General features: G+C 38.9%; 1 protein-coding gene across 2 annotated transcripts in view; it reads left to right on the forward strand.

Annotated features, from left to right (window-relative positions):
• The window catches only part of RHOBTB1 (Rho related BTB domain containing 1), a 33987-nt gene extending 14053 nt beyond the window's left edge, over window positions 1-19934 (forward strand). For both annotated transcript variants that reach the window (XM_065408304.1, XM_065408303.1), the window contains 7 exons: window positions 4969-5154; window positions 6803-7776; window positions 8210-8328; window positions 14366-14516; window positions 16853-16941; window positions 19101-19206; window positions 19765-19934. In XM_065408304.1, the coding sequence (XP_065264376.1) occupies window positions 4969-5154; window positions 6803-7776; window positions 8210-8328; window positions 14366-14516; window positions 16853-16941; window positions 19101-19206; window positions 19765-19934 (1795 nt within the window). The remainder of the gene's footprint in view (window positions 1-4968; window positions 5155-6802; window positions 7777-8209; window positions 8329-14365; window positions 14517-16852; window positions 16942-19100; window positions 19207-19764) is intronic.
• The last annotated feature ends 2896 nt before the right edge of the window (window positions 19935-22830 follow it).

Consider the following 22830-nt stretch of genomic DNA (forward strand, 5'->3'; position numbering starts at 1 on the left):
CAAAATAGAAGTTTTAAACTAGCCTTTAATGCTAGAGCCAGTAGAAATGCTTCTATTGATTATTTTTAAATTAAAGTGGAAAGATTTTTCCCCTTATTTGTCTTAAATAAAATTTCACCTACAATGTTTAAAATCCACACACTGCGGCATCAATAGAAAGTAGAATAAAACTAGATTGTAAATAAAAGTGGAACTAACTACTCCTTTTTCTTTGTCCAAGCTGAGAGTGATGCCAAAGTAAACAAACCACATAAAATCTAACTTCTCTTTGGAAATGTTTTTTTTTCCATTTTAATTGTCTCAGGTGGTTTTAATAACTTTGGTAAGGATTTTAATGTTTGGGGGTGTTAATGCGTGGCTTTCAACCAGTTTCCCTTTTAATTAACAAAAATTAAGCTGTCTGTTGTACTTCAGTGGATAAATAAAGGAGTAAATTTGTGTAGCCCCTATGTTACAAGAAAAGATACCCAGTTAAAATAAGTGCCCAAACAATGTTTTGCTTGTGTTGACAATTCCTCTTTCCTGCATTTTACCCCCACATATCTATTTTGGTGATCGAAATCCTCCCAGCCTTACTCACTGACTTCAGTGAAGCTGCTTGCATATGAGTATGGTAAGCAAGATTTGTCTGTCCACTTGGGAGCCAGCACACCTGGGTCCTATTCCCAGCTCTACCACCTGTGGCGTGAGCTACTCTCTTGTGCCTCTGTTTCTGTTCCCGTCCTTTATCTATCTTGTCTGTTTAGCTTTTAAGCTCTTTATAACAAGGACTGGTTCTTACTATGTGTTTGCACAGCACCAAGCACAACAGGGACCCAATCTTGGTGATGCTAGCCCGTAAGGCAATATAAAGAATAAATCTATAACATACGTATTTTCCTTCATTCTCTTTTTTTCACTCCACTAGGAATACAACAGAAAATGTTAGATCCCATAATTCCGAACAAACCTAGAATCATACTGATATAGTTGAAGGAACCAACTTCCCCCACAACTCAACATTATGCTTGTACTACTTGGATGGTTCATCCAGCTATATATTAAGTTTTAAATGGTAACCTCTAGGACTGTCAAGTGATTTAAAAAGATTAATCGCACGATTAATAATAGCATACAATTTATTTAAATATTTTTGTGTTTTCTACATTTTCAAATATATTGATTTCAACTACAACACAGAATACTAAGTGTACGGTGCTCACTTTATATTATTATTTTTTATTACAATATTTGCACTATAAAAAAGAAACAAAAGAAATAGTATTTTTCAATTCACTTAATAAAAGTACTGTAGTGCAATCTCTTTATCATGAAAGTTGAACTTACAAATGTAGATTTATGTACTAAAAATAACTACACTCAAAAACAAAACAATGTAAAACTTTAGAGCCTACAAGTCCACTCAGTCCTACTTCTTGGTCAGTCAATCACTCAGACAAACAAGTTTGTTTACATTTGCAGGAGATAATGCTGCCTGCTTCTTGTTTACAATATCACCTGAAAGTGAGAACAGGCATTCTCATGGCACTGTTGTAGCCAGAGTTGCAAGATATTTACGTGTCAGATGCGCTAAAGATTCATATGTCTCTTCATGTTTCAACCACCATTCCAGGGGACATGCGTCCATGCTGATGACGGGTTCTGCTCAATGGCAATCCAAAGCAATGCGGACCAACGTATGTTCATTTTCATCATCTGAGTCAGATTCCACCAGCAAAAGGTTGATTTTCTCTTTTGGTGGTTTGGATTCTGTAGTTTCCGCATCGGAGTGTTGCTCTTTTAAGACTTCTGGAAGCATGCTCCACACCTCGTCCCTCTCAGATTTTGGAAGGCACTTCAGATTCTTAAACCTTGGGTCGAGTGCTGTAGCTATCTTTAGAAATATATTACCTTCTTTGTGTTTTGTCAAATATGCAGTGAAAGTGTTTTTAAAACGAACAACATGTGCTGGATCATCATCCGAGACTGCTATAACATGAAAAATATGTCTGAATGTGAGTAAAACAGAGTAGGAGACATACAGTTCTCCCTCGAGTTCAGTCATAAATTTAATTAATGCATTATTTTTTTAACGAGCATCATCAGCATGGAAGCATATCCACTGGAATGGTGGCCGAAGCATGAAGGGGCATACGAATGTTTAGCATAACTGGCACATAAATGCCTTGCAATGCCGGCTACAAATATGCCATGTGAACGACTCTTCTCACTTTCAGGTGACACTGTAAATAAGAAGAGGGCAGCATTATCTCCCGTAAATGTAAACAAACTTATTTGTCTTAGCAATTGGCTGGACAAGAAGTAGGACTGAGTGGACTTGTAGGCTCTAAAGTTTTACATTGTTTTGTTTTTGAGTGGAGTTATGTAACAAAAAAAATCTACATTTGTAAGTTGCACTTACACAATAAAGAGATTGCACTACAGTACTTGTATGAGGTGAATTGAAAAATACTATTTCTTTTATCATTTTTACAGTGCAAATATTTGTAATCAAAAACAATAATATAAAGTGAGCACTTTGGATACTGTGTTGTAATTGAAATCAATATATTTGAAAATGTAGAAAAACATCCAAAATATTAATAAATTTCAATTGGTATTCTATTCTTTAACAGTGAGATTAAAACTGCGATTAATTGTGATTCATATTTTTTAGTTAATCGTGTGAGTTAACTGCGATTACTTGACAGCCCGAGTAACCTCTGATCATCAAGCCGAGACTGACTTTAAGTTCTGTCCTGTTTCACTATAAAATGTATTAGATGTTTAGTTACAGTTAGCGTGAATTCAGCTGTCAAATATTCACACAGTAAGATACTCACACTTTTCTTTCTGGCAACGCTAATGAAATTGAATTTAAACAGTAATAGCAGAGATTGAGCCAGGTACTTCATGAGTACACACTACACAGTTTTCCCCCTTCCTCTCACTTTGTCAATGTTCCCCCTTCCTCTCACTTCCTCAGCCCCCATCACTTCACCTTACTATTTTTATTGTCAACTGCCAAACTGTGTGATGGTTTTGTGACCTGGACAAATGCCCACTAGGGTCTGGGTTGGCTCTATCAAACTTATTGCACTTGAGACCATCTGAATTTGTAGCAAGCGCTCAAAAGCATATGGAAAGTTAGTGTATATGCCACCTACCCCTCTTTGTTTAACTGATAATTTTTTAAAAAATTTAAAGTGCCTTTTCTCTAGATATTATGGATGTGCTGTAGTTTATATAAGGTATAAATTCAGAGCAAGAGCACTTCTCTTGTATTAAATGTAAGCTCTCAGCAGTATCTGCATTGCATGTGGCTATTTTTAGAAACTGTAAGTCTTGCTAGATATGTGTCCTCAATGAAATGTAGAAAGCAGCAGTACTGAACAGTTTCATTAATGATTTAAAAGGCCAATGTTGAGATTCACAGGTCTTACTTTATCTATTCATTACACAAACTGCATACACAATAAATTTGTGCTAAATTAAAGCTTAATAGAAATGAGATGGGCAGCTTATTGGTGAGTTTAGCTGCTGACTATTCTGTTGATGACTCTTTAGGGATAACTCTTGTTTTTTTTAAAACAAGTCCCCTTTCTCTCAATTCTTCTTAAAGCTACTAGTCAGCACTTTCCTTTTCCTAAGAGGGGTATGCAATTTATATTACATTCATGATGCTTCAAGCATCTATCAGCTGAGGGACCAAGAGCTGGGAGCCAGTTTCTAATAGCAGTCTCTCAAATAACGAACAATGATTTAGGCCCAATTCAGGAAAACCCTTAAGCGCATGCTTAAAATTTTGCTTTACGTGTTTTCCTGAGTTGGTCCCCTAGTTTTTGATAGAAGAATGGTACATGAAACAAAACAGTTGTATAGAATCGTTTGCTACAAAAAATTATCTTGATCCTTACAATTGCATATGCACGGACCCATACACACACAGTGTGACAATCTCTTATGCTAAAGCATTTTTTCCTAATAGCTACAAATGTCAGTGATTTTTTTCAGAATCTCATTTTAGTTGTTAATTGTTTACCTACATTGTTGTTTTTTGTTTGTTTTGTTTTTTTACCTGTTCCATTCTATTGTTTTTTGGGGTGAGAGGTGTTTTGTCCATATTAAAGAAATGGTCAGTGCTGGAAATTCTTCATCAATTACAATTTTGAAGACTTTATTAAAGATCTTGGAGGTACTGTCTTGCAGTCACTCCACACAACAAATATTTCATCATTCTATAGAGGTGTACGATAAATGTATTTCTTCATTACAGTTTCAGGAATGTGACCTGTGTGCTCATTTGGCTATCCTGAAGCCTTTCACATTTTTACTCAACTGCTAGGTGACGCTTTGGGGTTCAACCCAGACCAGTAAGGGGCTGTGCCCTGTACCCCTGATGTCTCTATGCTGTGCAGCTTTGTTTTAGAGCTTGACACCAGCAGCATGCTCTCACAGCATGATTTAACAGATTAGAGTCTGTTGTTCAAAGTGTTTTTCACCAAGTCTCTTTCCCAACATGGCTGACCAGACTCACTGGCCTGATAATATGAAATTTTGGTGTCAGTGACCAGAAATGTTTTTGCAGGTGATGACAATCCCGCAGAGTCAAAATAGAGAATAGCAAACTCTAGCTACTGTAAACTTCTACAGAATAGACCAACACTCTGCTTGTATATAACTTACATTGAATCTGGAATGAAGAAGCTTTCTATATCTGATATGTTGTGTTCACATGCTGTTGTGTTGGACTGTGTAGTTTTTATAAAGCTTCTGATGAATAAGATGTATTCTAATATCAGGGATTTAGTGTATTTTTGAAAGTGTGGTTGAGCAGTGTCAGTGAAGATTAATGAAAATACATGAAGCTGCAATGGAAAGATGAATTTTGATTACGTGTGTGTGTGTGTGTGTGTGTGTATATATATATATATATATATATATATATATATATATATATATATTTTTCTTCTCTTGATTTCGTTTTAGGTCTGATGTAGTTGTTCTGTGTTTTTCAATTGCTAATCCTAATTCCTTGAATCATGTGAAAACAATGTGGTATCAAGAAATCAAGCACTTTTGTCCTCGCACACCTGTTATTTTGGTTGGCTGCCAACTGGATCTTCGTTACGCTGATCTTGAAGCTGTTAATCGAGCCAGACGGCCTTTAGCAAGGTAAAGTTTAAAAAAAATTAACATTTTAAAAGTTTCTGGGTTTTAATCAAATATACTATTTTTCTGAAAAGAAATTATATTATCACCCAGTATTGTCTGTTTGCCTTAGTTTCCCATCTTATAAAATGAGGATAAATAACACTGTTTCACATCCTGTCTGTTCTCTTGTCTGTTCATACTGTAAGCTCTTAATTAGTGAAATGCTGTTTGACAATGCATTTTCTACAGTGCCTAATACAATAGGGCCTGATATTGGTTGAGCCATCTGGGCATTACAGTAATATTTAAATAGTGAGCAGCAGAGATCTTACATTATGGCATGATGCCTATGAGTTTTGCCACTGGAATTTATGTATTATTCCTGCCAATTGCCACTTTAGCCAGACACACCATAACTTTGGCATTTGGGGGTCAGTTTGGTTTTTGAAAATGTAACCCTAGAGCACGGCATAGAGCAAAGTGGGTATATATTTTACATAGAAAAAAAACACATTAAAAGAAAGTCATTTATATTGCAAAGTCAAGCATGCAAAAGTTAGGAATATACATATCTACTGTTGCCCTTACTATTTTAATTCTCTCCCTTTTGTGCATCCAATCTGTGCATTGAATTATTTTCGGGACCTGTAGAAAAAATACTATATGATCATGTAACTTAAAGAGTGTCCCATAATGCATGGGGGTCTGAATTAAAGTTTCATGAGCACCTGTAAATCCTGGCATTCCCTAACTTTCAAATGCTTGACTGTCCAATCTAAACAATATCCTCTTCATATCTGTAATATTATTTCCTAATATTTTGGTTTTTTAAAGGATTTTTTTTTTTTTTTTTTTTTTTTTTTTGGAAAAAAGTATAACAGCCCTCCATCACCTTCAACATCTTCAACAGGATTTGAACCCTGAATTTTTAGCACAGACTTTTACTGCTTGAATTATGGGACTAACTAACTACATTAGCTGGCAACAGGAGAAGGCTCTTATCCCAAGAGGGAATGACCCACTGGGTCATTTGAGTGGTCCAGCTCACTCCTGCCCCATGTGCCCCCACGGGAATGGGAGTAACCTGCTAGTATTGTATGCTGAGTCTAGGGAAAGGGGATGTGGCCAGGCCTAGCAGACCCAAGCCCAGCTTTCTTCTCTTTTTCCCTCCCCACCTTTCCTGTAGCTGCTCTGCCAGTTCTCAGGCAGTCAATGTATATGCTGATGCTGCTGTTTTTGGCAGTGTCATGGGCCTGGCTCTTCAGAATGTCCACGTTCAGCTATTATTTTAGCAGGCTGCCAGCTTTTTTAATTTGGATAAGTGTGAATGGGATTTGAAGGCTTGCTTCATATTGTGAAATAATGCCTACCTATATTTAAGTAATAGGGTTATATTACAAAGTATCTACCAAATATAAACTTTCTTACCAGATTATCTATTAGGTAATATTTTTGAAGTGTCTAGTACAATGGTTGCAGATTTTCAAGGGTCTTCATGAGCCATGCCAGCTACCATTTTTATTTTTATGACCTGAATAATATGGATAATACATGTTCTTCTTTGTGCTCTAGATTTTCTGGAATGTGGTTAATGACAGCCCTGCTTTCTGTGTGAATTTTTGTTTTTTTTTGTTGTTTTTGTTTTAATTGTATTTTATTTCAATCCTAGGCCTATAAAAAGGGGAGATATTTTACCACCAGAAAGAGGCAGAGAGGTTGCCAAGGAGCTTGGGATACCATATTATGAAACTAGTGTATTTGACCAGTTTGGAATTAAGGATGTTTTTGATAATGCAATCAGAGCTGCACTAATATCCAGGAGACACCTGCAGTTCTGGAAATCACATTTAAAGAAGGTCCAAAAACCTTTACTTCAGGCTCCATTCCTACCTCCAAAGGCACCTCCTCCAGTTATTAAAATCCCAGAGTGTCCTGTAACCAGTATGAATGAGGCTGGATATTTGTTAGACAATCCGTTGTGTGCAGATGTTATGTTTGTTCTTCAGGAGCAGAATCACATTTTTGCTCACAAGATTTACCTAGCTACCTCCTCTTCAAAGTTTTATGACCTTTTTTTAATGGAATGTGAAGAATCTCCAGACTTCAGTGAAATACAGTGTAGTACAGATAAGACCAGTAGGGACTTCCTGTCTAGAACAAGTCATCTTGAAACAGATGATGACAGTGATGAAGCAAATTTAAAAACTTTTGATGCCAAACTTCCAGTACCAGAAACTGATGGGACTTTAAAGATGCTAGAACTTGAAACTGAAGAAACTAGTTCTACAAGGAGAGCTTTGTCCTCCTTGGGTAAAGGGTTTGTTAGTATGCATAAGGAAATACAAATCAACCCTGTATCTAATAGGAAATGTCCTGTAACTGTGGTCAAGATGGATTCCTCTGTTCAGCCTGGGCCTTTTAAAACTGTTTTACAATTTCTATATGCTGGGCAACTGGATGAAAGTGAAAAAGATCTGACAAGATTAGCACAGATTGCTGAAATCTTGGAAGTATTTGACTTGCGGATGATGGTGGAAAATATTATGAATAAAGAAGCCTTCATGAATCAAGAGATTACTAAAGCCTTTCATGTCAGGAAAGCAAACCGGATAAAAGAGTGTCTTTGCAAAGGTACATTTTCTGGTGAGTAAATAAACTCTCATAGAAAAGGCCACAATTCTCCTCTCACTTATGCCAGTGTTACTCCACCTGCTTCAATAGTTATTCCTGACTTAAGTCAGTGTGAGAGGGGCAATGGGCCCAAAGTTTACTATATAACTGAAGGCCAACATTTTCAACAATGGGAACCTAAAGTTAGGCTCCTAAAATCCACATTTAGGCTGTTAAATAAGGGGCCAGATTCTCAAAAGTGCTGAGCTCCCATCGTCTCCTATTGAGGTCAAGGCTGTCATAATTGCTCTTCACTTACCTCTATAAAATCAAAGACTCTGAAAAACATCAAGGAAGCAATTCCTTACTAACAAGTGTGTGCTTCTTACTATGTCTTGAACTAGTAATAGGTTCCACTTCAAGCACTGACAATTGTAGTTATGATTGTTTCTTGATCCCATGACAGATGTTACATTTAAGTTGGATGATGGAAGCATAAATGCCCACAAGCCACTGCTGATTTGTAGCTGTGAATGGATGTCTGCTATGTTTGGAGGATCATTTGTTGAAAGTTCAAACAGTGAGGTATTTGTCCACTTTGATAATTGTATTTCATGTATTTTTTTAGGGTCGCTATTTTAAGCATTGTGGTATTCTGTGAAACAATTATTTATTTAAGACTTGGCAGACAATCTCTTTTGTGTGTTTATGTGTAGACCCGAAGTGTCCTTTATTTATTGGGACATTAAGTTAGAATACGTTGAACAATAGCTTGCCCTCAGCAGTACGTTATGTTGCCACCACTGCTTGCTGTGTCAGCAAATTAAAAAATTAATTTTGAACTCAAAGTTGTTATAAGTCAAGAAGTCTCAAGACAGTTTTTTACATGCCTAACTTTAAAAAAATAAGTTTTATTAAAAGTACAGATCCATAAAACATTTTGAAGTTATTTTTCCATAGTATGATCTAATCACTTCTAGTATTTTTAAAAAGAGGGGGGGAAATCCATTTAGGTCAACTTATAAGAGAGGGAAATGATTTAAATATAAGCCTTTATCCCCACTCTCCCCCCAATAAGCAAAAGTTCTATCTAGATGCCCTGTTTTAAATGGGTTTGCTCCATCTTTCCTTTAGCATCAAAAAAAGTGTTTCGTTGCCAATTAAGGCACAACTCCTGGGCCCACATAACTGCTTTTCAGAAGGAATATTGTTCTCCAAACTGTGTAAGTGTTTATATGACAGCATAACAGCTCCCAAGTAGTCTGTGTCCTAGAATGTGTTGTGGGTTTCTTTAAAAGTGTTTCAAAAGGTTGGGTACATATATATTTGCATAATCAGGGCCATTACAAATTAAATCATTCTGCTAGCCCTTTGAGAGGGTTCGTGAAGTTGAGTTTAAAAAAAGGCAATATTCTTGTGACCGGGTGTCTGGATGGGCTACACTGAGAATGCCACAGTCAGGGCAGACTGCAAGAAATAGGGCAGACAATTCCCCAAAACTGGAGATTTCTTCTATAATGAGATTCACCAAGCCGGTAACAAAAGAGCTTCTGCAATACCACCCTGGTTAACAAGGAGCCAAGCACAGTCCCCTTTAGGCATTCCAGCCCTTGGCTTCCATCTAGACAGCCAAGTCTAATATAGTGAGAGGTCACTTAACCCCAGGTTAATATGAATCTTAGATCCTACCCAATAATCACATTGATGCCAATCCTTTAGTAACTAAAAACTAAAGGTTTAATAATATAGAAAAGAAGAGAGTTATTGAATGGTTAAAGGATCATATACATGCCAGTGATTTTCAGTGTTCATAGCTCAGGATCATAGCAGTGATAGAATAAACTGCTGGCTTATAAAAGTCGCTCTGGAATCATCCCAACAAGTCAGAATCCAAAGGCAGCTTAGATGTAAAGTCTGATATAAAGCCTTTCCGTGTATTTTCCAGAGTACTCCAAATAACTATTTGGAAGATCGCAATCTCAAGGCATAAACTTTCCCTGTTCAAAGTTCAGCAGACTTGAGATGACAGGGTCTGGCCTGAGGCTTCTCTTTTATAGTTCTCTAGCAGGTTGACAAGCCTCCTCACAGAAATTGTCGTAGCAGGTAGGGATGTAAATATTGTTTTAAAAGTTAACCATTTAAACTAAAAATTTATTTAGTGTAAACGGTTAACCGATTAAAGGGCCGGCCAGGCCGGCCAGCCTGGGGGTTAATGGTTAAGGCGGGTTAACCAGTAAGACTAATGCTTACCGATGAATATTTTACATTCCTAATAGCAGGGCCTTCCCCCGAGGAGGAATAGGCAATGCAGATCACCTTTGCTTTGAAGCTAATCTTCTATTTCCTATGCATACACAGGTAAACTAGTTCCACTCATTCACATAAGGCAATTAGCAGGTCCTCCATTATAACATAGATAGTTTAAGCTGAAGATCATGTAGATCAGTGGTTTTCAAACTGTGGGTCGTGACCCAGAACTGGGTCGCAGAATGGAAGGGATTGGGTCGTGGTGGCTCTGGTCAGCACTGCTGACAGGGCCATTAAAAGTCCGATTGGCGGTGCTGGCCAGCGAAGGCAGTCTAGTCCCTACCTGTGCCAACACCGCGCTGCGCCTCAGAAGCGGCCAGCAGTAGGTCTGGCTCCTAGGCAGGGGGCCACGGGGCTCCGTGCACTGCTCCCGCTCCGAACACTGGCTCCGCGAACCGGCCAATGGGAGCCTTGGGGGGGGGGTGCGGTGCCTATGGTTGAGAGCCATACGGAGCCACTTGCGCACCTCCACCTAGGAGCTGGACCTGCTGCTGGCCGCTTTCAGGGTGCAGCGCGGTCCGCGGTGCCAGGACAGGCAGGAAGCCTGCCTTAGCACTCCCGCTGCACCGCTGACCAGGAACCGCCGGAGGTAAGCCTGTGCCCCAACCCCGCACCCCAATCCCCTGCCCCAGCCTTGAGCCACCCCCAAACCTGGAGCCCCTTCCTGTACCCCAAACCCCTCATCCCTGGCCCCACCCCAGAGCCTGCACCCCCAGTCCAGAGCCCTGACCCCCTCCTGCACCTCAACCATCTGCCACATCCCTGAGCCTCCCCCCAACCCGGAACCCTTTCCTGCACCCCAAACCCCTCATTCCCGGCCCCACCCTGCAGCCCTCACCCCTGCACCCCCAACCCTCTGCCCCAGCCCTGAGCCCCTCCCACAAACCCCTTATCCCCAGCTCCATTGAGTCGGGGGGCATCAACAATTTTCTTCAACTGGGGCGCCAGAAAAAAAGTTTGAAAACCACTGATGTAGATAATAATATTAGTTTTCCTGCAGTATCTCACATCTTTGATATTAAGGTTAAGTGAACCATTCACATACATAATGTAAGGCCAGGAAAGGAAATTAGTATCTACAAGCTAATTTGGTTACATTGTTAAACTTCTAACAGGATATTTGTAAACACAGACAAATACTCTTAGCATCTTTCACATTCAAGTAAATTGTCTTGATTACAATTGTAATGCCTCCTGTTAAGTTGTTATGGGTTATACAAAGTCAGCTGGTCTGTCAGTGTCACAAGACTATATATGCAACCCAATGTGTTAAACTAATAGAATGGACCTGGCTTACAGTACATCAACAAAAACTAGGGACTTAATACTGACCCAGTCTCCTTGTTCTCTTGTGTAGGGCATGTATGAGATGCTGTGTAAACTGTCTCAACATAGTGGAGTAGGTCATGGCAAAGACCTCTTTTAGGCAGTCCAGTAACTTTTGGGAAGGGCTGTGTGTGCATTAAGCTGATTGTTTGGATCAGTCTTTGCAGAGTCCTTTTTTCAAATTTATTGATTTCCTGATTTTTGTCATGTTGTTGTCTTCTTAATATTAATGGGACTTACATTAACATCCAGGGGAAAATATGCCCCTTAGTGTTGTTATAACTGAACTTTTTTGTATTTAATATTCTAGAAGACTGTTCTATTTAAATTGTTCTCATTACTTTTAATATAGCAGTAAGCACAATTCCCTCCCCAGAGGCACACTCAGCAAGTTGGTCATTAAAAATACATACCTCGATTGTAGTAAGCAATACATAGCAATAAGAATATATATTCATTTTACACAAGCCTATTTCTAATAATAAATTTAATAGTCTTAGCTCATCTTTTGCAATTTAATATTTTAAATGTACTAAACTTTAGTTTTCTGGAGTTTGTGCAATATAGTACTTGGATCTGAGAGTTTAAAAGTATAAATTGGAATGTGTATATAGCATATTGCGTTGGTCTAGTTTACAGAAACGTAATGATTTGCTTCTCAATGAAATTTGTCTGAATTCTGTAGGTAGAACACAGATTTTTATAAGATAAGCACTAAATGGTCAATATGCAAGTTAATAAAAAAATAATCCGTGTTACAACCAACTTTTCTTAGTGTAACTTGCATTTGGACTGACAAGCCAGTAGATCCAATGTGGCAGCTGCTTCATCAAATGACACACGACAAAGGGTCTGATCCAAACCCTATTGAAATTAGTTGAAAGGCTGCTACTGACTTCAGTGAATTTTGGATCCAGCCTCTAGTGGCTGCAGGGACAGACATATTAAGTTTGCCGCTATTGTATGTGTTTCGTTTACTGGAGTAGATTATTTTGTCTATTTTCTTCTTCACCTACAGCAAAACAAGGGTATTTAATTTTGCTTTGCTACTTTAAAAAAAAATCATGGACTAATATTTTCCAGGTAACTAGTGATTTTTTGTGTGTGTCATTTCGGTTGCCTAACTTAAGACACCCTTAAAAGTACCTGAATTTCAGAAAATGCTCATCACTCACCTTCTGAAAACCAGATTCCTTAAAGTGTTGCAAGTGGAGCTCTTAAAAACTGAGGTGCCCAAAATCACTAGTCATTTTATGAAAATCATTGCCCTATTCTATAATTTATCTTAGTCCCTTTTATGTGAGAAGGTTTGTATGCCATTACTAACAAAGGTTGAAATAGTAAACACAATCAGGGCCGCCCAGAGGGGGGGGAGCAAGTGGGGCAATTTGCCCCAGGCCTCGGGCCCTGCGAGCCCTGGCCCGGCGGCAGTCCGGGTCTTCAGCGGCATTTCGGTGGTGGGGGGTCCTTCAGTGCTACCGAAGACGCGGAGCGACTGAAGGGCCCCCGCCGCCAAAATGCTGCCGAAGACCCGGACCACTGCCAGGTGAGTACAAGCGCCGCAGCTCCCCCGCTTTGCCCCAGGCCCCCTGAATCCTCTGGACGGCCCTGAACACAATTCTCAATGCCTGTTTAAGTGTACTGCTGGGATTTTTTAAAGGAGAGGAAGGGAATTAGGCATCCAACTCCCATTGACTTGATAGGGAATTGGGCACCCAAATCACTTAAACCCCTTAAAAATTCCAGCCTATGTTTATGTTAATTGGGGAGGAGTTGGGCTTTCTTCCTTTTTGACACCTGCTATGGCTACATTCATCAGTATTGCATTAGCCACAGCCTTGCTGTTCTCCGCTTTCATTCATTACTAATTAACTGAAAGTGTTAATAGCAATGGAGATGCAAATTAGAGCTATCGAAAGCAATCCCTGTAGAAAAAGTAGTACTGCTAGCTATTGAAAAATAATTAGCAGTAGAAGATAATTTTCTGAATTGTTTTTAGCTCAATAGTATTTATATTAGGAGCACCAATTAGCTAATACTGACGAGTGGTCCAAAGCCATAAAGGAACAACCTGCTCACAAGGCTTCTGTGTATTTTTCTCCATCCTTTAGGCTAACCAATATTTGAGTTTTTTATGGAGTGCCTTGGTGTATGTGACTTTGGATAGGAAAATAGAAAGCTTTAACCAGTGTTGATGATACAAATATAACCATAAGCCAGGATCACTTCTGATCAATCAGACTGAAGTACATTAATCCCTGTTTGTAACTATTTTTTGTTCTAATTATTTTTCTATCTGTTAGTTGTTTTACTGCATGTTCTCCAAAATATCCCGGCCCAAAGCATTGACATTTCTTTTCTTAGTGCCATTATCTGATTGCTATTGAAAAGATTGTGCATCATAGGGAGTTAGGCTTCATTATTCAAGGTGTATATGTTTTCACAATGGACTATGGGGATGCAGCTCTGGGACTTATTTGGCAATAACCCACTGACTGCTCCTGAACACTTGAGTCTATACAAGTAAGAAACAACTCTAATATTCCAGACAGTATTCAAAACAGCAGTGACAGCTACACTGTTTATAAAGAAAAAGTGGTTGCTTTATTGATAGCCATGAAATATTACCATACCATCCATTGATCTTTACTGGTAACTGCTCTGACATCAAACAGTCCCACTTTTTAAAGGTGTGGCCCAGATGATCTGCTGCTGCAACTTACATTAACTTTGGTGGAGCTGCATACATTTAAACTGGCTGAGGATCTGACTTCATGTACATACATAGCTAGAATCTGACAGATTTGTTGAAAGCTCTTGAGCTTTAAATTTAATGTGGAGTCTCTCTTTAATATTTTACTATATTTCTAAAACATGACAGAAGGGAAAAGGATAGCAAGGTGGGAGAGGAAGCATATGGCCTGTATGCGCTAAGTGCTTGACTACCTATCTTTCACTAGAGAACATTTTTTAAAATACCTTTTTCCAGGTTGTTCTTCCCAACATAAACAAGACTTCTATGCAGGCAGTTCTGGATTATTTGTATACCAAGCAATTATCATCGAGTCAGGAGCTGGACATGCTTGAATTAATTGCACTGGCAAACAGATTTTGCCTCCCACACTTGGTTGCACTGGCAGGTAAGGATTCTGACTCTTTGCAGGTGCAATGCCTTCATGGACTGCTGTATTACTTCTTAGTGATTTTTGAACATATACAATATTTTTTGCCATGAATGCTGAGGGAAAGAAATGCCATTCCTTTATATAAAGCCAAATTGTATTACAATATGGTATTTTCACTTTTTAAAAAATGTACTTGTCTTTTTCTTTCCACTCTCTAGGACTTGTGCTAAATTAATGCAGTCCTTTTAAAATGTTCCATACTTTAGAAATAGGAAGTGAAAACCTTCTCTTCAGCATTAATATAATGTCTGCAACTCATAATGTCCATTCTATTATTCTTAACTTACAGCAAAACAGTAGGGACACTAAGCTTTCCATTATAATGAACTAGGCTTTCCATGATAAAATCCATTTAGAGAGCATAATAACTGAGCCAATTTAAAATTGATCTGATTCAAACTCTCTGTAGAGTGCTGTCCAGATCTATTTTTACTGCCCAAACTAGAGTCAGTTAGTTATTCTGCTGTAAATATGGGGGCTCCACATGCATAATTTCAAGAAAATCAACTTTTCCATCTTTAAGTTAGACCAAAACAGCAGCATGGGATACTTTAATACTAAATCCACATGCACCAAACTTCTAGATAGTGATTTTTTTTCTGTTTCGTAGCATCATACCAAAAGAGGGTGGAGATTCTGAGAGATGGGAAGACCAAGTTGAACAAATTCTCAAGATGAATTTTAGTCATTTCCTTGAGTGTCATGTACCCAAGCCCTCAGGTAGCTTTAAGTTGTGCAACAAGACATTCAATTGTTGACAGCATTACAGAACTAACTTAGGCCCTGCTCCTACCAAAATTTTTGTGGGGCCTTATATAGATATCCTTCTCAGTATTTGTGGAACAAATGTGCTTTTAATGGTAAGAACATCTTATTCTGTCTCATTTAGTGAAATATTTATTGTGAATTCAAAGGCTACTTTTTGTCCTGTTGCTATGATTGCACACAATGGAGTTGAATCAGGCCAGCTGTGGTTGTCTCTAACATTCTGTCAGAAGGAATGCCTGCTCTGTTGCACCCCCTTCTGGCCAAGTGTGGCTCTGATGAGGCCTGTCTCAGTTCCCTGTTCACTCAGGCTCCTTTTAGAAGTCCACCATTGTTGAGATATTCAAACCACTCCCCCTTCTGGGGTCTCATTTATTAAGTCCTGCACAAAGTCTTTCAAAACAGAATTCAAACTTACAAAGTCATCAACCCGGTTTCATTGACACCCAGTCCCTCCCCCCGAGGGTCAGTCCTCTCCTTAAAGTTCCTTTCTTTCAACCCAGACCCAAGCTGGGCATACCCCCTCCTCCTGAGGGTCTGTCTTCCTGCTCTCCCAGCACCTCTTGCCTGGAGTTTGGCCTTTTCTATAGGCCTTTCCCCTGCTAATTCAGGGCCAGAAGGAGCCTTCTTACTCCCTGCAGTGTCTGCAGGCATCTGCCAAGAACCACCTGCAGCTGTACCCACACCTTTTTATAAAGCCAAGGTGCCTCTCATTAATCCCAGCTGGGCAGCAGGTAATGGTGCACTGGACCCCGATACCTCTCAGAGGGGCCAGTCATCCTGGCACACACTCCATCCTATTATCAGATGTTGAGCCTTCTGGGAAAGGGGTAAGTGGGTTCTGCTGACTTAACGAGGCAGGTGGCTTACCTCACCTAGATACAAGAAACCAGGGGTGGCTCTCTGAGGAGAGAGGGTGTATTCTGGAGGCTGAGCATTCCTAAGGGGGGAACCATAGGAGCAGCCACTCCTGAGAAGACTCAAAGTGAACATTGCTGTAATTATTAATTTCTTCATGAATAGAGCCAAACCATAGCAATGGGGGGGTGAGGTTTTGATTCTGCGTAGTACCTGGACTCTGTTCTAGAGCAGGTTGGGAACAGCACTTACTCAGAGGTATCCTTTATAGGGAATCCAAAGGTTCTAACTACTAGGGAATCAGGCGTGATTATTGCATAAACATAAGCACATGCAAGATCTGTGTGTACAAAAGGACATATTTACACTTAGGGGGCAAATCCTCAGCTAGTGTAAACTGTCCTAGCTCTGTTGACTGGGGATCTACTCCTAGATAGATGAGGACAACTCCAGAGACCACAATGGAGCTGCACCTGCTTACGCCAGCTCTGACTCTGATCAGAAGTCCGAATAGATCTGCTGCTGGTGCAGTAGTTGCTGTATTTCTCTTTCATGCTAACACACAAATTCTTTGGTTCTTGGTTCCCTAAATGAACTGCATTTATAAATAATGTTACCCTGAAATACGTATTTTTACAGTGTCAGCTATTAGTTTTCTACTTTAACAGAGCAGCATGCTGTGCAGGAGCTGACTAAAGCCTCAGGGAATGGCATTGGCATAGATGGTGAAGTACTCTCCTATTTGGAATTGGCCCAGGTTAGTAGTGACTGATTTTTAACCTTTTTAAAGGCATTCTACCCAATTGCAGTACTCTGAAAAATGATGGTGTTGAGCATTATATCTGCATAAATAAAGCCTTTCAAACAAAGGACCCCTTGTTTCCACTGAAAAGAATTGAGGGACCACAGTTATCGTACTGTACTCAGGCTTCTCGGCATCTTAATTTTTAAAACTTAATTGCTGTGATAATAACACTGTATCTTTTAAAATGTTTAATTTACCTTCTCCACATCAGTTGAGAAATCAGGCTCTATATATTGAGGCTTAGTTTTGTGTCTATCAAATACATATTTCAGTTTTTACTTGTGAGGAAGCCTATGTAAGGTGGCAGAGCCTAGTGTCTCCAGCCTTGTGTCTCATGCCCTGAAATCCCATGAAGTAAAGCTCTCTAGCTTTCTCACACTCAGGCATTCTCAGTGAGTGTCACCATTTTATGCCTATATGCCCCCTAAATCTTTCTCCATTAGATTGTTATGAATGTAGTACCTGTCCTGCATTGGGAGGGCAGAGTAAGGCTATGTCTACACTGCGCACCTTACAGCGGTGCGGCTGTGCCGCTGCAGTCGCACCATTGTAACGTGTACAGTGTAGCTGCTCTTTGTCAGCAGGAGAAAGTTCTCCCGGTGACCAAATAAAACCACCTCCAATGAGGAGCGGTAGCTTTGTCAGCGGGAGATCATCTCCCACTGATGAAGCACTGTCCACACCAGCGCTTTTCGTTGTCAAAACTTTTGTCATTCAGAGGGATGTTTTTTTCACACCCCTGAGCGACAAAAGTTTTAACAACGAAAGTGCAGTGTAGACATGGCCTAAGTGGCCACCCTCAAGGGGGACATCTCTGCAACACCGAGCCATTCCTTTGTGACTCTGAGCGAATTGCCCATCATGCTACGTTACATTCAAGCACATCACTTCTCTGCCTGAGCTCCAGAGACCCTGAGAGACAGAGTCCAAAGTTGACTCTTTGTTTCTAAATATGTGACTGTGTTTTCCTAAAGGAGTGTTGCAATATGATTTCTTCAGGGATGCGGTAGTAAAAGATATTTTGCTTGTTATATCAGAAATTGAGTTATAGAGTTTAAGGCCCAAAGGGACCATCAAATCTCCTATATATCACAGGCCACCAATACCACCCAGCCAAAGTTAGAAAAAAGTATTACAGTCCACAAATGATTCTTCAAAACACCCTAATGACTAGGTCTGGCTTCTACCTGTGCTATTAGACCCTTGCTTTCATGACCGGCATGTAGTGCCTACTGGCCACTGCAAGCGTCCCATCATCTGCTTTCAGCTCTGTCTGGACCCATGACACTCTTACTAACCCAGTTCTGAATCTCTTCCGAGAAAAGAATGCTAGTTCTGCTAAACTATGGGGGTTGTTGGGGTGGTGGTTGGGTACAGAAGTCATAAATTCAAATCCTGTTATGATTTGATCTGCGTCCTGTGCCATACAACAATGTGAAGTGTTTATGACCTGTTAAGGTTTTAAACAGGCAATCAGAATGCCAAATAGATGCACATGCTTTACCAATCTGACTCATATTATAGCTCTACTTTCTTATGAGCAGACTGCCTCTTCCAGGCTTTGTACTGTGCTTTCACAACAGTGCCTTAAGTTCTATCATTGAGAACACTTCTCTGGGGAGTTACTTACTACAGGGTAAGATTTGTAGTAACTTGATGGCTGCTGCAAACCTAGGTTTAAGTGCATAGGATCACAGTTAGAGCCCAATCCTATGAGATACTGAGTGCCTCCTGCCAGATGCTAAGGGCCTTAAACTCCCACTGAAGTGAAATAAAGTTGAAGCTGTTCACATCTTTCAGGAGGTGCTCAGCACATTACAGAAAGTGTTAGAACCCTAACTCAGCTACTCCCACTGACAATCCCATTTTGACCACTGAGTGCGCCAGTGGATTTTTGTGTAAAAGGAACAATAACTCTAAATCCACATGGTGCAGCTAGAAGCATCCTCTGAGCAGCTGCTCAGTCTCTGCTGAGTGTTATGCAATAATCCCCAATGCTGAGATCATGGCAGAATAGAGTCATTTAGGGATCATGCTTGCCTTAACTTGTAGCTTTTGTGCAAGATGACCAGTAGTATCAGGAAATGTAAACTGACTGTCTTTGCTTGTAGTTTCACAATGCTAATCAGCTGGCAGCGTGGTGCTTGCACTACATCTGCACCAATTACAACAGTGTTTGCTCCAAATTCCGCAAAGAAATAAAAGCTAAGTCTCCAGGTAAGACCATCTTCAACTTTCCCCCCCATCTTTTCCTGACCTGTTTTCTTTTCTTTTTTTTTCTGTCCTTTGAACATGAACAAGTGAATTAGCTCAACTAAACTATGATGGAAAACCTAGTAGTCTCTCCATCTTGACTTCTTCTGATCAGATAACCAAAGAGTTAGCATCCTCCTTCTGCCTCATGGACCAAGACTTACGTATATAACTCCTATCAACTGCACTAAGAATGGCATGAATGTCTCCCTATGCTTCACCTCAAAAAATGTATTTGGTGTCTGAATGTATTTTACATTCTTCTGTCATAGAACAATAAACAGTGTGCTTTGCTTAAGCTGCTTTCATCTGAGCCTCTGAGCACTTTACAAACATTTAGTTAATCAATAACAGCATTGCACTGAGACAGGTGAGTATCCTTATGTCCATTTTGCTGGTGGTTAAACTGAGGCACAGAAAGGATAGTGAGTTAACCAAGGTAAATAAATGTCTTACATGTCCTACTTTGTGTCCCAGTTTTAGTATCTAAGTATCTTATTACTTTTTTTTGTTTTAAATCAGATAATCAAGAATATTTTGAGAGACATCGCTGGCCTCCTGTATGGTACTTAAAGGAAGAAGATCACTACCAGCGTGTTAAAAAGGAAAGAGAAAAGGAAGATATTGCACTGAATAAACATCATTCAAAACGGAAGTGGTGCTTCTGGAATGCCTCTGCTGTAGTTGCCTGAGCAAAGCAAATACATGTAAACACTGCAATGGTGTAATTATAACACTGCTCTAAAATTAGTCTTATTGTTAGAAATAAGATGTAGTTCAGGTTCCCGGCACTGATTTTATTCCATGTTTTGCATTTATCATTGTTAGGGTCAAAAGCACAAGCTCAGCTACAGTGAGCCTGGAATAGTTCCTTAAACTGATATGTATATTTTTCATTAGTAAGCAAAATAAGCATCTACCATTATTACATTTCTTTTTATACAAAAACAAATCCAGCATTAATGTTTCAAACTCTAAATTGGGAAATATTTTTATACTGTCTTGTGTGTTTTGTTTAAATAAAAATCCTGGGTATAACTTTATTTCACAGACCACAAAATAACCACATAGCAGCTTTGTAATTAGATTTTAACTATTTTTCTTATGTGAGTACAGCGAAATATAAACTAACACCCCTTCTTAATAGATAATTTTCACGGGGTACTTTTAAACTGGTCACTTAAGACAGAATGTTATCATCTTAGTTATCATCAGCTTCTACTAGGCAACCAGTTTTTGTCCCTACGTTCCATGCACTCATAACATAATTAGATGGTTATTTCTTCTTTCTAAAGTAAAGGGTTATAATAAGATCAAATAACTGCAAGTTATAGAGCATTTAATCTTTGTTCAACTGAATAATAGGCAGTATGATTACCTGTTCAACTGCAGGAACATGTATTTCTAATATTTGCCATGTAAGTGCATATAATTATGGTTATATGGGCCATGTGAAATCTAGTGATTCTAAGTATTCAGAGGTTTTAAAGGTCTAGATTGAAGAGGATAATTTTAAAATCATTAGAAGGGCTTATTAATTTATATCTTTATCCAGGGCAAACTCAGTATGGATCTGAATACAAAAAGCAGATATGGTGGTAGTCTTGGAATTACTGTATTATAGTTGGTTACTCTTTGAGAGCCTAATTCTGCAGTCATTCCTCTTTCAAAACTCCTTTTTGCTTCTACAGGAGTTATGCAAATGAAAGGCTGCACAAACAAGTAGATACATTCCTCTATTGTTGATGTAGCATCTTGCAAATGAAGAATGATATTTTAAATTAGATTACATTCCTTCTGGAAGCAGATATTCCAAGAAAGCACAAAGCTGCAGTCTCAGTGAATAAAAACCTCCGCATTGTTTAAATAGTAGGAGGGGGAAAAAACATCCAGTGTTTTGAAATTTCCTTTGGGTTTATGATTTTCTAATGACTGTCACTTTGAACTTACAGTGTTGCATTAGAAAAATATAAGGCTGGGGTTGCTTTGAAAAGACCAAACTAAAACACTTCTAAAATTATACTATAGAGCATATGCAGGCCTATGAAGTGTCTCAGGCACAGTTCTGTAATTGAGGTAGTATTATGTTATCAGTTTTGTTAATGCTGTTTTCTGCAGGCAGCTCAGCATACTAATGTGAAAAGCTTTTGATTTTTATTTTTCCTGTATTCATAGACAAGGCAGTAAGTTCAAACCCCAGTGCTGAGAGTCAGGAAAGGTTTCAGACTGAAAGCCATACACACTTCCAAATACTCAGCTTCAAGTCAGAGCTTGTTCTTGGGAGATGCCACCCTAGGGTGGTAGAAGCTGCTTAGCATGGGTGCTGAAGAGACTCCTGTAAAGAAAACAGGTGACAGACTCCATCACCTACAAGATTTATCACTGTACATTGATAAAGAAGGGCTATAGAGAAAGGATGGCTGCAAGTGTATCCGCATTAATTCCTGGCCAGTAGTATTGTAAATTGTGGAGGGATGAAAAAATGAGAGAATAAATATCAAGACTGGGATAGAATTAACATCTGTTCAGTCATAAAATGTTAACAGATCATGTTTAATAAGTATTGCTACTAGGTTTTACATAACCAAAGCTACTGTGTGATTGTAATTTTGCCAAACTGTAATGGATAGATAAATGAACCTGGGGGTATATGCAATAATATCCAGTTGTATTAGTTATCAGCTACTATAACCAAGTGGCTGGTTCATTTGGTTAATGCTGTCTATGGCCTTTAATCTTGGTGGTTATTTGTGTTTTTTATTTTGGAAAAAAAAAGTCAATAAAACTGTTTAGTTATAAAATGTCTCCCAGTTCTTTGAATCAGCTTTCTAAATATTGTATAAAGTGCTTCACTTTTTTATGGTGTTTGTCAACATTCAATAGTAGTAAAATATGTTTAACAAAATAGTCTTGAATTTGTGATCACATGGCATATCAAAACTTACAGTTCAGAATGTTATAGGAGAGCCACTTGCATTTGTATTTATTGATTGGAAAAAAAGAATATGGTAGGTGCTTGTCACTTAATATAAAGCTACAAACCAAACATTTTCCTGTCACTTTTTGACACTGTTCCTAATACATAATCACCAGGCTGTCACCCGTGCGATGAGAAGCAAACTCTACATGACAGAAAACAGGAAGAGACACCAGGAGTTCTTGTAGGGATTTTGGTTGGTTGGCGTTTTGTTTTGTTTTTATTATGTATACTATGAGCTTGCTAAATTGACTACTTTTCTTTAGCTGGTTTCCACTAGCAGATATTCTTCAACAAGCAAAACCTCTAATTACAAGTTAGTGAACTTGTAGCAACAATTCCTCTTGATAGATCTATGCAGTTAAATTGACAAAGCTAAAAAGTTACATTTTTTTTAGAGAACTTGCAAGATGATGAGTGAAGAGTGCCTTGTTCATGTTTTGTTTAAAGCTATTAGACTATACCAAGGGCATTGAAAATAATCACTTTCAGCGCTCAATGTTCTTAGTTAAAGTGCTAATTTATGAATACTACATATCATAATTTGATGTATGAAGCAAGATTTTTTCCCTTGAATTTGAAATTAGAATTTAGGTAACATAGTCAGTAAG

The sequence above is a fragment of the Emys orbicularis genome, chromosome 7 (assembly GCF_028017835.1).
Source record: "Emys orbicularis isolate rEmyOrb1 chromosome 7, rEmyOrb1.hap1, whole genome shotgun sequence".
Taxonomy (NCBI): domain Eukaryota; kingdom Metazoa; phylum Chordata; order Testudines; family Emydidae; genus Emys; species Emys orbicularis.